Genomic DNA, 15754 nt, shown 5'->3' on the forward strand with positions numbered 1-15754 from the left:
CTTTAATTAGCTCAATACAACATTTTCTAAACTATGTATCACTCATCACCTCAGTCACGTCCATCTTTTACTGACTAAAGATAAATCAGAAAATATACCAGCATAAAAAACAACAAAGAAGATTAGGAACTACTACGTACATACAAACCATTCGACTACGCTGCTACGCTGCTACGCCGCTACGCGTTAGCTACGCCGTAGTCCCGGCTGAAAAGTACGTTCGTTATAATTAATTCATTTACATCTTACGCTGTGTATCTCGGAGGCTCCATAGATACGCGGACACATACTTCCCCGTTCCAATTTCCTCTATCTTCAGTGGCGTGCATATTTTATGAGTGTTTCTGTGGAGTCATTCCATGGAGTCTCGCCGCGAGTCAACATCTTACAACAAGGCCCTCGGAAAGCTGTGGTCTGTATAATAATTAGCAGTGTGTGAGGTGTTGTGCAGACAGGGTGCAGGAGGATGCAGACGGGCTGGGTGCGGGGGGCGCGGGGAGCAGGTGCACCTGGGCGGCGGCCGGCGGCGGCCCCACGTGCCCGGGCGCGCGGCGCTCAGTCGCTCGTGAGCAGCCGAGGCCGCCGCGTCGCCCGGCCCGACCGCCGCGCCGACAGCGACAGGTGGCGCCGACGCCCGCCGCCTGCGCGCTAAGCTCGCCGAGACCCGCTCGTGAGCCGACCCACCACAATTCATACGGCCGGCTTCTACATCAAACTTCAATATTAAGCTTTGCAATCAATTACTGTGCAGTGCTCATTTGTTTTTTAAGAAGAATGATAATATCTAGGTGTTTGTGTGCTGATGATATATAAAAATGCTACGGAACTTTGCCCAGTTTTGAAAATAATTTATTACGTGAAACATTGTAAGTATGAGGGTAAAGATTCACATTGTTAACAAGTGACCGCTAAAATTGATTTTTAAGAAGCAGTCTGCGAACTGTTCTTCTCTATTTAAGTACTTAGGAGGTATTTGATGATTATACCATTTACGTATGGTTTTTCCTCTGTTCAAAAATGGTTTAGTTGTTTTTTTTTAGAAAACTGACCAACAAAGACTTTTATTCAGAGAACTTCATAGTAATTTTCTTTAGTCTATCTTCGGGTAATAAACGGGATCTGCTTTAAAACACCGATAGGAAAGATAAATGTAGGGTTGTCTTAGTTTACATTTTAATTTTGAATCCTTAATTTGCGCTCAAAATTTCTCTTTGTAACGTGAGCTTCGTTTGTGTCTAGTAGCTCAACAGTGAGTGAGATTTATTAAGAGGACGTAATTAGTTATCTAACACAAAGACGTAACATTGAAGCCAAACGTAATGGATAATAACAATGTTCAGGGTTTGAGTAAAAATCTTGCGCTCTTAGTTACAATTTGTCCCCTGGAGTGTGGTTTGCACGGGTCTACCTGGTACACAATAATTAATTAGTTAAAGTAGGGTAGGAACAATTTTGAAAGCGATTGTGTGAGTACCTTTGTGTGCTCGGCCAGTTTGTACTCGTATAAGAGCCTCCTATTTATATCTTCCTACGCAAATATGCGCGAGCCGTCGCATGTCTGTTCCACCAATCGTAAATTGGGACGTGAAACATGAAAATGTACTTCAAACTTCTAATATTTTTATTGAGCTAAGATTTCTGCCACCGTATACTTCAAACTCTGTGAGCCGCCGTTGAGAATTAAAAGTAATATAATATATTAGAGTATAATTCCTTTTAACCTTTGAACTTCGCTTTCTCGCTTGTTATCTAAAAGCCAGTTATCGCTGAGGATCGAAAGCCGCTTGTGAGAGATTAAGCTTCGCGCTGAAGATTGAACGCCACATATTCGCAAATGTATGCAGAACTATGCCTAGCATTCAAAAATCCAATTGATTTTTATTGAACAAAATATTTACATAACAGAATTCGTTGCGTTTTTGTTTTTTGTATGGATGTTCTGCGTCAACGCTTTCAAATATTCTTCAATATATTCCTGAACGTTTCAAAATAAATCTGCCTACGTAAAGTCGCTTAGTTTTGCTGACGTCAGTTAATTCAGCCTTCACACAACAATAACATCAACTGTCTGCTTCAGATACATATTAGTGTGCGTAATCAAAATCAATTCGTGTACAACGAATCCTCTTTTATTCTGGACCAACAATCGCAATCGTCCAATGCAAATGAATCCCAATTAAAAGAGATAATATCTCCAGTTCACGTAACAAGCCTTCGTATTCAATTCATAGGTTATAGCGAGTAAGAAGTTCAGACAATTTCAAACTCTATGAATAGTAATGGATGCATGCAAAGGCGCAATGGAATAGATGTCCGTAGTGTGAGCGCTTCTGTCTTTCTAGTTTCATACAGATAAACGTATTACAAAGCAAATGTCTTCAGTTTTATTCGGAATGCTTATATTATTGTTGCTAGGTTGGTGTCGTTAACATTTATGTTTCGAAGGCTCAATTTTCCTCTTGCTAATCAGAATTGTATTGGTGGTGCAATATCAATGAAGGTGGTTAAATAGCTAAGAGGTAATTTGGTGAAAATATAGGTTATCTGCTACCTTAACCATTCATTATAGTAAGCTCAATATACCAAAATATTCTTTAAAATTCGCTTATATCGAACACATTACTCACTGTGAAGGAATACCATTTTTCTATCCATACCTTCTTACTACCTTCTGGGTTACGAATAAAATATCAAATAGTTTCCCACGGGCATCGTAGAGCAAAGTGATTCTGGGATTATATCGTGAAAATAACCAGCGAACGATAAGCAACCGCAGTTAGTGATTTGCCTGATGAGCGCGCGGTAATATGTATCATCTTGTAAATTGTTACTGGCGCACTATGAGTGGGGAATAATATTTATTACACATTGTATGTTTTGATGTTTTTGCTACTCACATAAAATCAATTTACTTTAGTGTGCTTATATAATTAAGAGCAATACTCAGCTTCCTCCGTGTACAAACTGCAACTTTATTGTGCTATTGCTTCGTCGAGTTAACTCAAGATATGTGCTTGACATTTAATTTAGTGTATTTTAAGATCCCGTACTTCAAAAGAAAAAAACGGAACCCTTATTGTATTTGTCATCAAAAGCTCATGAATATCTTCAATCCGCGATTATTGAGTCTGTGTTGTCGACTTCCAGGTATTTAATTTTATAAAGATACAGACAGAAAATTTGATTTAATATATAGCAAAGGAATCTCGACATCTCAATGAGATTTCGTTCAAGCCAACCAGTTCAATTCCTTCTTCACATATTACGGTGCCAAAGTGAAGACGAACATTTATCTTATTCAAAGTTCACACTCGTATTACTTTTTATCGACATTGGCCGAATATCGATTCTTGGTACTGTCCTCTACCAGAGTACTAAAGATTTTAACCACGTACATCACTGTTTTCTGTTTTTACACAACGTCTAAACATTGCTTTGAGATATTTGTTTTTTTTTTTTTCACCCCAAAACAATAATACGGCTGCCATAAATTGGAATCGATGGTTATGAGTTCGTAAGTACGTGACATGTATTGTGTCGCGAGCGAGTTCCCCTCATTCATCACTGTGTCGCCTATTTTATTGCAGCTTCATATTTCCTACCAGAAAGTTACACAGTATTTGCGAAAAACATTAACTTGAATTTCTTCCCAGCGTTTTAACATTTTTCGCCAAAATGTAGCGCTGCGCTTGAAGCATAATTCACAAGATGATCTTTTTTTGGCTTTGTTGGCCGTCTCGTATCCGCTAAGCCTTGATTAATCCGACGCTGTGCTCTTGGGGTGTTAAATAATAATAAACAAGTATTTGTAATTTATATTCATGTGGAGCATTTGTTTTCTAAAATTATAGGATCTACGAGTATATGGCAACAGTATAGATTTATAAAACATAAAAGTATTTACTACCCAGTAGATGCTACCTCGACTCGATACATAATGTTACCGCGAATCACTTGAAACTCTCCGATGTAAATAGCCGCTGCTAAAGTTATTGACACCATCCGCGTTATTTATAAGTTTCAGTGTTACTTATAGGAGAGGCGACGACATTTTCTGATTTATTTATAAACATACTACGATGAACTTCGTGAAATATTATCTTATGAACTTGGTCTTGACTCTTCTTCAAACATAGCCTTATAGATCCCGGTGTAATATAATAGCTACTTTATGTCCCCCAACCCAAACTCCTGCTTGCTCTAATAATGACTTATCTCCCAGCAGACAGGGTTAGAAAAAAAATTGCATACCTATAAAAAAGGTTGACATATCCGAATAATCAAAAAATAAAAGTTTCGTTAGTGAGGCAAATAAATCTCCAATAGAGAAATGCCCGGATATCGTTTGGACGGATGTTTTGGCAAGCATGACCCTCGTCAGAGCGGACGGCGCGGCGACTGGAGGCCGGCAGCCGACCAACCGGCCTTCGCTCAAACCGTCGATACGCAGATAGTCCTTTCGCCCGGTCTACTATTTTGCCTACTAAATGAACTCGCTGACCACTCGTGACAAATTAATTGTAACCAAAGCAGTTCCCATTAAATATGGACCACCTGTTGTGGCGGGCCTTTATCTTTCGAGAACTCAACTAGCTTATCTGTGATCTGTTGTTTGTTGTCTAATGTTTGATGGGGGAGGATAGCCTCGCAAGGTGGTTAAGGACAATCAGCCCCGCTCTCCGCGTGGCCCATGGGAGTGTCACTTACGAGCTGGATAGGTTTTTTTTTGCTCTACTGTACCACAGATTTGGGGGTCTGCGCTTTTGGTTAGTTACTTTAATTTTTTTGCAATGGTTAATTACAATAATCGTCGTCTTGGCCTATGTCTACTTAGTTGATCTTATGAGTCCACCGCGTACTTTTATATTTATCTATATATTTACAATCTAAGAAAGTCGTTAGTTCAGATTTTATAACTCAAGAATGGCTGAATCGTTTAAGCTGAAAATTAGAGGGGAGATAGCTTAGACTCGGGAAAAGGACAGAAGTTATTGTCACCATCTGGCCACGGGGATAGTCATACCGGGACGCGGGTGAAGCTAGTATATAAATATTTATGTTTTTTTTTTAGCTGGCCAGGTTAAGGAGGTGATAATACTGTTGATGGTGTGTTCTTTTTTTGAAGGTGGTGCGCTGCTTGTGGGTGCAGACGAGTTGTGGCGCGTCGCGGAGCATGTCGCGGCGATGACGCGGCGCGCAGCGCGCGGCATGCCCTGCTGACATGGCACGCAGCCGCTCCGCCCTCCTTACGCTGGCAGCTATCGCAGCACTCGCCGGTAATGTCTTCGCTTACTAACTATACGATTTTTTGTATGTCGCTAATTAGAGAACAATAGAAGATCAATTGTGTCTCGCGTGGATCCGCGCACCCGGCATACAAGAGGTTAGACGATGTTGTATAAAATATTGTTCCGGAATTTCGGAGAGCATTGTCAGTGAGTCCTATATCAGTGACGACCTTATTCGATGTAGTCCGACACATGCGTATAACTTACAAATTGTATTCGCCTTTTTGTATTAAAACCTAAAATTGTTATCTAACAAACGAATGATTTCTTAACTATGATATCATGTTTCGAGTATCCAGCTCATTGTCGAACATACATATTCAGTATATCGACTACGTCACCAAAGTCGCCACGATAGCGATCGTGATATGATTCATGTTCAATGGATTGAATAATATATTCAGTTATAGTAGTACAGTTTGCTAACACGTAAGAAAACATCGCCACTGTTGCGAAATATCAATATTACTTAAGCTGCGTGGTTTCTACACTGAAAGTTTATTGAGAGTAGCGGTGTAAAATGTGGCCGAGTGCGTCGAACAACACGACTATTATAGCTATTATTGTTAGATACATTGCGAGGCTCGCAGTTAAAACGACGCATGTTTGAGCCATTTTAAATCAACGGACAGTTCCAATGGTGTGTAACAAACGAATTTTTATTGTTCTTCGAACTATTTGCGGCTTTAAATTGAACCAGTATTAGTTGCCATGTTATATGACCAATTCCTATTTTATCGATGTGTCCTCGAAACAATATTTGTACATGAGTTGAGAATTTGCATAGGAATTTGTATTGTAGCAAATAACAAGAACAACTTTTTCACTTTCAAATAAACAAGGTGATTTACGTCAAAACTTTCTTGAATAACTAAATCTCCCTTATTGGAACAATAGCTGTATCATGACAAGGTCGGCGTGGAGAAAATTGTTTTTCTGGCATCATTTGATAAAGCCCGCATCCCCCAACACGAGTCGTCGCGTCTGTCTTGTCGACGCAGACCCTGGCTATTATATAATCGCGCCACATAACAAATAACGTAGTCATCCTGTCATACAATATTAACAGCCATTTTATAGAATAAAATAAATCTCTGTAAAACTGACAATTAGTTTCGGGAAATACTCCAATTCTCTGTACCACAATGTACAAACAATGCTAACGAGTATTGCGTGAGCTTATGTCGCTCAATCGTCATATATTTTACTGATGTCCATTTCAAATACATAAATTCATACTTCAGCCTCGAAAATAATGAATTAAATCGTTACATTGTAACACATTACTAAAGCGGGCCTCAGCTTTGTTTTGTTCGGCCATAATTTGTGTCACTAAACCTTCGCAGAGCAGCAGACTCAGATTATGAGGATTATGATTTGCTGCTCACCTCTACCAGCGAATAACTCAAATGAATAATTCAGGAGTCGTTCTCGCTCCCTCTCTATGAGCAAATAGAAACATGAGAGGTGTATTTGTGCCAGCGCGATAAACGACGTCTATTGAATTGCTGTTGAAGGAAAACAATGGGCGAATGTAGTGCAATAGCGCATCTTGAAAAGGAGTGTCATCGCGCCTTCTAGTCTCCTTGTTCCCGCTGTCGCGCCTTCCGCACTCATTGTGTGCGACGCGAGGCCTCGCCTTACAATGCGACGTGATTTCAATAAAAGGAAACTCACTAATAGCATTAGCGTCATTTACATAACGTACTTCATTGGTGATAATGTCAATTCATAATTGCGATTATTTTCAAAAATTAAATTAATCTTACAAAATAAATGCATAACCGCTGGGATTCAGATATGATTGAATCCGGATCTCATCAGCCTAGTGTAATCCCCAGTAACCTCGTTAATCTGGGGACCACAAGGTTAATGAATTTGTATTATCATATTCTATTAGTTAGATAAGTCTGTCACGTATACTTACACAATGGAACACATGCCTGCGGTTACTCGGCGGCCGTGAGCAGATAATTATAATTGGATGTCTGTATGTTGGCATCACGTAATCTATCTATTATGCTGCACTAAGGCAACTGTGGTCGCCGTAAATCAGTCAATGTGGGCGACCGGAATAATAGTGGTCTCGCAACTCTATGAGCTTCAGTAGACCATATCATTATTGTTGTAGAAACAAAGCTTTGAATAGCAGTGGCACTGATTTTGTGAGCCTTTTCGATTGTTTGTTATTGTGAATGTCAGTAGCATCTACCACTTAGAAAATACCAGTAAAGTAATTAAAGCTAAAAAAGACTTAACTCTCGTGGTCAGCTTTGAATAATGTTAAGATCCTTTTTCATTCCCACTGTGGTCTAAAAACAGCTGTATTCACAATGCTCGCGAGCTAACCCCACATAAATTCGTAATGCATCACCAAAGGTGTGCAAGCTGCAGCCCATTCTCTAATGTAATCCCTTACTCGCTTCACACGCCCAGACGAAATTCATTGGACAGTAACACTGAAATACACAAAGGAATACATATCCCGACTTCCATAAATTTTTAAATTTAAATCCATTTCATGATTTCAAATGTTCATTTATGTTAGTGATTTATTGAATAACTTAATCAGATCATTAACCTTTAAATAACAAAGTAATTTTAAAAGAATTGTATATTATCTGAACAATATAGAAGCATTTATGCTACGTTAAATCCTGTAGCTGCAACATACGTCAGGGCTACGAGACACTCATGTATTTTTGCTACGAAACGCGTCATTGCTACGCCCCCGCGCGTCACTGCTACGATATGCGTAGCCATAACCTGCTCAAACTGACGCCAAAACATTATAATAATACTCTAATGCTAATGCGGCCATGACAGGCTTGCCAACTTATATTATTGTCACATAAACTATGAATAAAGAAGATATTTCCGGGATTTTATTATGTCGAATTTCATTAAGATACTCCAATAAACATAACAGCCCGTCGTCTGCAAACAGACGTAAAAATATGGGATTGTATACTTCGCGTTTAAATGTCGTAATCATCATTAAACGTTTGCCTATGACGGGCAGCTTCTCAATAGTCGTAAACATTTCAGCGCAGTTTTATAATAAAACCATGTCAATAGTATCATGCCATAAAAGTATATTTACTTTTATGTGAACTATTTATACGAAGTTGATCTACAAACGAGTCAGTTCTATTGGTGTTTGTGTTCAGTCATTATTTATTTTGGACGTTTACGAGAAATATTTTTTATTTCAGTGAATACTGGCGTCACTGTAATAAACGGGCTTCACTGATTTTTATTTCTCGAATATTATGGTTACACACATATCTTCGCCGTTTGTCACTGAGCTTGGCGTTCACGGCTTTTATTAGACTCCGTTTTTTTACTCATATGAATAAATATTTTAAAATTGAGTAGCTTTCTCCATCACGGCAAAAAATTGCCTGTGTATTCTGTTATTTCGCGTACCGATCAAAATCCAAAGAAAATAATGTTTTGTACAATCAAGTAGCTTATAAGCTTAGAAAGCCGAGAGAATTCTGGCACAGATAAAGACGTATAGGATTAACATTGCTGAGATAGGCCGATAATTTATATTGTTCATCGCTAGTCATTACATTCATGCCAGTAAGTCAGTGTCGGAGTTATCTCACGCAGAACTCGGAACAAGACAGCGTGTAATATGACGTAGCTATGCTCCGGAGTGGATAATCAACATGAATCGCTTTTAATAATAGGATACCGCGTAGCTTTGCAGCGAGCGCTGTAAAATGGCTTGGATAGGTCTAGCGCTTAAGCGCTTAGTTGCAAATAACACGGGGCATTGTTGTACTTAGGTGTACCGTAAATATCTCTTTATCGTCAGTAAAATGCTGCGCATTCTATGAAAAAAATATTCCACAATTTCTGTAAAACAGAACAGATTTTACAAACATGAATGTTGAGTAGGTACTACTGTACTGAATCAAGCTGTAAAATTAAATTGATGTGTACTTAGTGGTCGCCGGAGTGGGGATAACAGCTGCAACAGGCTACGCACATGCATTAAACTAATTTTACTGGCCATTACGTGAACAGTTGTAATTGGCCTCAGATACCAATCGCGCGGGGTCGATGCCGACCCGTCTTAATCATTTAATGAGAACCAATTTACATAATACACTCTTCGCAACAGACGACCGATCTTTACTTCAACACAAAACAATACTCGGACTTCGTACTTAACATTGTTTTCTGCGGAAAACTTTTAACTCACAAGTATAATCGAATAAAACAACTCCTCTTAGTACAAAGACTAAGAGCATTGGTTTATTTTATAGAGAAAATTGCAAAGATACATTATAGGTACCTCCATGTTTATTACGGCTGAACATTATAAATAATTGAGCAAAACGAATTGGTTCCGCTACATAATTTACCAAAACCAGATTGACAACCGCAAACAATAATGCACTCAACTTTGCTACTGTGCGTTTATAGCTATAAAACTTTTAGATAGCTATCGTAAACATCAATTTTAAAGTTTTGGTCCAACGGTGTTATTTGGCAAGACTGTGACAATATCGCATCGGCGTCGCGGCGCTGTAATCCGTGATTGATGATTGTTTTCAACGCACTAACTTCGAGACTTGACAAGAAAAGCAACAGTTGCAGACCCACTTACTTGGTAAACAAAAAGGTATACTGCCGAAACAAATGAGGTCAAGATAGCGACCCGTAAAATGTTACCCATTTAATAAAATCAAGCGGCTGCGGCGTCCTATTACAAATTTTAAATTTCATCCAGAATTTTCATGATAAAAATATTAAAATCTAGTTTTCTATAGAAAGAAGTCAAAGGTTTTTCGAAATTGTTATTGAGTAAAAGAACTTTTTAACAATTGGTCTAATTAAGTGACAATAATATAATGCCTAACATGTCAGCATTAATGACCTAACTTGATTAGCTACACTTCAAACAAAACACTAACGTACCTACGTATTGTTGTCAATATTTATGTAAGTCTCGCACACTGTCCACTAACTGACTTGTTTACTTAACTGACTATTTGTGCTTTCAATGCGGATGCCTGTCAAACTGGATTCGCTTTTTTTAAGCTTTTCATAAGCGCATGTTGTGGTGCAGAGGTATTAAACCTTTTTTTTAGCTTTACACATTGGTACAATGAACACGAATCAAAACTACAAATCCGAATTTATTTTTTGGATAAATGTAAAATCTGCGTTTATGACGTGACGTTCGCTGTTGTAAATTGGCAGGATATTTGATTTGACATACATCGTGCTGTTTTATATTAAGTACCTACATACAAAGAGGATATTAATTGAATTGCATTTCATCTGATGTAGAGACTGTAGGCTGTGGTTACATTCGCAGCATGTGTAAAGTTTTCATACAGTTTAAGTGTTCCATTGTATACAGGGTGTTGTGTGTGCGCCCCGCAAGGAAGTGTGCAGGGCGGCGTGCAAGGAGGCGCGCAGGTCCCGCCTGGGGTGCCGCACTCCACCGCGCCTCCGGCCGGAGTCGGCGGCGTACGAAGGTACCACTCCGATCAATTATACATCTATGTTTTATTTTCTTTTCTTCTAATAATAAGGTACACTGGTTACTTAGTATACAGAAATTCTACAAAAAATCACACTTACATCCGTAACGCTTGTGCATACATTTAAAATTCATATATGGCAATGCACTCCAACATATGCATATTGGTGCCATTTTATGGATGACACCGAGGAAAATTGGTATTACCGACACACTCAAAAGATGTATGTCGTATGAGGGTATTGGTACTCGTGGGATATAAATGTGCCTCGCGTCACGGAACTCAGAACTATTGACCCTGTACTGTATTTTCTTCGAGGCGTTGACTAATTTCAAAAACGTTTGCTCAGAAAAATATATGTGATCTTTAGAACAAGCGTTATTTACACTGGTAATGACAGTAACTGTGATTTCTGTATAGTACGTAGCCTGTGCATTAAGTCCTACCCTAAAATAATACTTAAATTAAACAACTAAACTAAAATTAAAGTTAAGAGTGGGTTTACCATACTAAATTAGGAGAGGGGGCACTCATGCTCCTCAGACCGACGACAACCTGTGCCGTTAAGCTATTGTCATTTAACCTAACTTTCATATCCCAAGTAGGTTTATGGCATAGTTATACCTGGAAAAGCAATTACGACCTTCATTTGTCATGCAAGAGGTCGGCCGGTACAAAGTTCACTATAAATTGAAATCAGTTTGGGTAACCAGATGTAGTAAATAGCTATGTAAGATTATTATCTTAGAAAAGTATACTCACGTAACACATCCTTTTACCACTTTTCCTTTTAAAATTGAATTTTGAGCACATTTATCAGAGAGCAATATTTACACTCACCTCAGATTTTTAAAAATAATTCTAGAATCAAATCGAAGGCAGTAGTGGCTTTAATGTTACATTATAAGGTACTTAGCGTTCGATATCGTGAAGAATGGCTGAAATGTATCAGGTGTGAACTGTGAATACGATATGAGCGATTTATCTCCGGTAGTTTAGATCTAAATTCACCATTCCGTATTGGTGAAACGGCTTCCCTAACTAATGACGCTGCGGATACTAAAACGAATCCAACTATTTATTGCCCCATTGTTATACCCTTTCTGCTAATCGATTAGGCAATTTAGGCTGGAGGTAGTAAAACACAATCACATAATGCAGGGGAAAAGCTTTAGGCAGACCGCAGACGACACACTTTTTGCAAACCAGTCTTGCTCTCAGTCTCCGGACATAAAGTTTTTGTGGGACTCTACGAAATCCCTTCCGAGACATAAGTATAGGTATCATACCATATCAAAGTTAACCAAAGATGGTCAGGTAGCTGATGTTAAATAACTAGATCACATATCAGTTGTAGCTATTGTTAGTAAGGAAAGATTGGGCACCGATTAAGTTGAGGTAAATGCACTCTCCTATGTGTACTGTAGTTATTTATGTGTAAACCTAGTTTGCACTTCATTGTGACTCATTAATAAGCACAATAATCAGCTTGAATTTCGTTCAGTGGAAAAAAACCTTATCTTTTTCACACTATTTGCATTCCCAGTTGTTTCTCCAAACAAATTAAGATGTCGAAATAAGCAATTAATATTGTAAAGTTTGTATTAATATCTTAACCAGAAATGACAAAAAGCTAGCATAAACATTATAATTTCAACTACAAGAGCAAACAAATTGATATATTCACGCCCGAATGACTACATAGTAAAACTTAGGGCGCTTAATGAAATTAAACACATCAGGAACATGCATGAATACTTAACGAACTTAACGTCTAGTCTTCGTGCTACGGAAGACTATTCTGACATATACGAGTTACACTTACTACTTCAGAACTAGAGTCGACGTAAATATTTACTATATTCGTCGCATCCTTGAGCTATTTGTATATAGGTAGGATCAAGTTAAGAGCGATGCACCAATAACTTAAAACTTGTGGCGGCGGTCTGCTATCGATAGTTTAAAGGCTCTCACGGGATGCTATAAAATAAGCCCGTAACATGAATCTACAGCACAACTGATACCACTTCGCTAAACCATATTTATGTAACGAACTTTTAAAGTAAGGTTATGTTTATTGCATTCTCAGTAAATATAAGTTTACATTTGTAAGAAAGTAGGAGGTTACTTATTAGACTAACGTTAACGTAACAAACTGAATTTGACGGTTATGTATACCGCAAATAGGTACAAACGTAAGAGTGCTCAGTATCATCTTTATCTAATAGAAAAGTGTATCTCTCATTCCAGTAAATAAACAATCGAATTCGAAAGATATCAGACATTTATCGAGCAACTTTTAAATTTTGCTTCGCTTGGGAAATATATCCAGTAGCGGATCTTTTGATAGATAAAACAGAATACCTCCCCAAGAATGAGGAAATCTGCCCCGTGTTACATAATTTAGTAGCGGTAGAAAATTAAATTAGTTATTAAAAAGAAAAAGTTATTAAACGCAGCCTGTGTGACCCTGGAGAGACGAGGCTCAAGATACCTGCTTATTTATTTATGGTCAACATTGCATTTAATGATGTTTACTTTAGGCGACTTCGAAACGATAATGATTATACCCCCAGCTTAGTAAAAATAATGTTCAATAGGCTCGATATAGTCTAGGTACTTGATACTTTTCCAAGAGCTTTCACATACTCTCATACAGGCTTAAGAGGTTAAAGCCTCGACGCGCCTTCAGTGAAAGGGTATCTATCATAATAAGAACATTGTAGTTTACGATAGGTCGGTAGGTACCTCATAAAAGTGCCTTTATGATTCTATCCCCTTTTCTCTATCACCGAGTGTCTTAGCATCATCTATATTGTAAATACCTTGTAATATTAGTAGGAAGAAAGATAAAATATGTAGATAAGGAGGACGATGAAGCCTAAGTGGCGTCGAGCATATTGAGAGTGGGCTCACAGATAGATGATATAATCGACGAGGTTGTCGAGACGTCATGTCAGGTCACGTACTCGAACTTGTTGTTTGGATAATGTAACATCACTGTATGACTCCCAAAACATACGACTTTTTTGTAATTTTGTACACTGGTTTACCGATTCATAATGATCTGTGAATTTACTTGTTTTATTTTTTGTTAATTTAATGTGTTTTAAATCAAACAAATACATATATATATTTCATATTTTATTATCCGCTACAATACCGGTGCGACGAGATAATGTAAGTCATTTGTTATTTAGAGTGTTTTGACAACTTTTTCTTTATAATAAATTAGGGGCCAAAGGCAGAGATCATTTTTGTAAGCCATCAATTGTCCGATGGATGAACAGTTCCGCTGCATGACGATAACATTACATGGTTGACATTTGCACGTTTGACTCACAAGTAGTACGTAGGGTAACTGAAGCAGGGACGATTGATCGAAACCTCCTCATTTGATAATGTTAGCGACTAATGGTTACTTAAATAAGTAGGTATTTTCTTTAGATAATAATGTTAATTTACTCGATTTTATTAAATCCTAAAGTAAAGAAGAACAAGAATTTAGTAGAATCCAAACCTACAAATATGCCCTCTACCTAAACATGTAACTATTATATTTTCCTAATAATCCATACTAAAGTAACACTGAATCCTAAATGCTGCGAAATTGAATTGTTTTAAACTATCATCCGAATGTATAAACAAGACATTTTTCCGGCAATTCAGAATCGACTGCATCATCTACCAGATCCATACCCGTTTCCACGATAATCAGCTTTGACTTTTGAATTTATGATACAAAATTTTATTCGCTTTAGTAACTATAGTTTCATAATACCTATTTATCACGGTAGTTACAACTGCATTCGCATGAACCACTTATTTACACTAGGCCTATGCACGAACCGCAACGTAAATATCCTATGGACGGAAAATGGTAACAATTCAATTTCGCTTTTTTGCTACAGTCAGTATGAAAGTACAATTTGTACGAGTAAGCTTCAGCATTGAAAGCTTGGCTTTACGCCAATTTTGCGATCAAAGCACCTTCGGCAGCTTTGCTGTCTCATTACAAGCAGTGGTGTGACATTATTTTATTAATGTAGACATACTTAGCATTTTATATCTAAGTAATGTTTTAATTAGGCATTATAGCTATATGTAGGTAGTTTAAATTTACGTGATGTACAACAAATTTAATAAAAGTTTACGTTTCGCAGATTCAGTCAATATTCCAGAGGGAGAGGATATCGCGACTGGCGCACGCGTGGCGACCCCACGCTCATCAACTCACTCTGGCGCAGTCGGCAGCCGCTGGGAATACGCAAGCAGCTCGGTTAGATTCACACTTTGCCACTTTCACTACTGTTCTATGATGGAGTATTAGCACAGCTCGTGCTTATCTAATATTTGGTTATGTTTTGCGTAGGAAACGCCGAGGTGTACATAATACTAGCGTTGCTGATCGGCTTCGTGACCGTGGTGGTGGGGTGCTGGCTGTCGGACAACTGCTGGTCGCCGGAGCCGGAGGACGTGCTGGCGGGCGGGTGACCCGTGGCGGCGGGCGCGTGCACGCACGTGTAGCGCCCGCCGTCCGCGGCCGCGGACAGCCCGTCGGGCGCGGGCTCGCTGTCGCCCGTGCTGCCGCCGCTGGCGCCGCCGCCGGCCCGCGCGCCCGCCCTGCTGCACGCCGCGACCCATCTGTGCCGCGGCGGCTGTCTCACGCTGCCCTGCGACACCAGGAGGCCGCCTCCCGTTTTTTGACAGGAGTCTACGCACCACTCCTGTCAGCTGCACGAAAAGACTAATGGGAATCATATTCCTACTATTGCAAACGGCGGGGTGTGCGATAATTAACTCGTGATACGCTTGACTGAACATTTTCTGACGGGCGCTCCTTTTCGTATAATTGGGTTGTGTAAGTGGAAAGTGTTCTAGACTACTCGTGAAAATGGTGATACAGTGCAGGTAAAACTTTTAATGAACTTTAAGAGCTTTGATTTCAATTTTTATGTA

General features: G+C 38.9%; 1 protein-coding gene across 2 annotated transcripts; it reads left to right on the forward strand.

Moving 5' to 3' along the window:
• The first annotated feature begins 572 nt into the window (after positions 1-572).
• Positions 573-15379, forward strand: LOC110377192 (uncharacterized). 2 transcript variants are annotated; one of them, XM_021335982.3, is made up of 5 exons: positions 573-866; positions 5126-5276; positions 10672-10789; positions 14959-15074; positions 15168-15379. In XM_021335982.3, exons 2-5 carry the CDS (start codon positions 5222-5224, stop codon positions 15287-15289), a joined length of 411 nt encoding a protein of 136 aa, XP_021191657.1. In that variant the 5' UTR covers positions 573-866; positions 5126-5221; the 3' UTR covers positions 15290-15379. The 2 variants fall into 2 exon arrangements, with proteins under 2 accessions (XP_021191657.1, XP_063894903.1); XM_064038833.1 differs by having other exon boundaries at positions 14977-15074; positions 15168-15366.
• Positions 15380-15754: the final 375 nt, after the last annotated feature.

Source organism: Helicoverpa armigera, chromosome 2 (assembly GCF_030705265.1).
Source record: "Helicoverpa armigera isolate CAAS_96S chromosome 2, ASM3070526v1, whole genome shotgun sequence".
NCBI lineage: Eukaryota > Metazoa > Arthropoda > Insecta > Lepidoptera > Noctuidae > Helicoverpa > Helicoverpa armigera.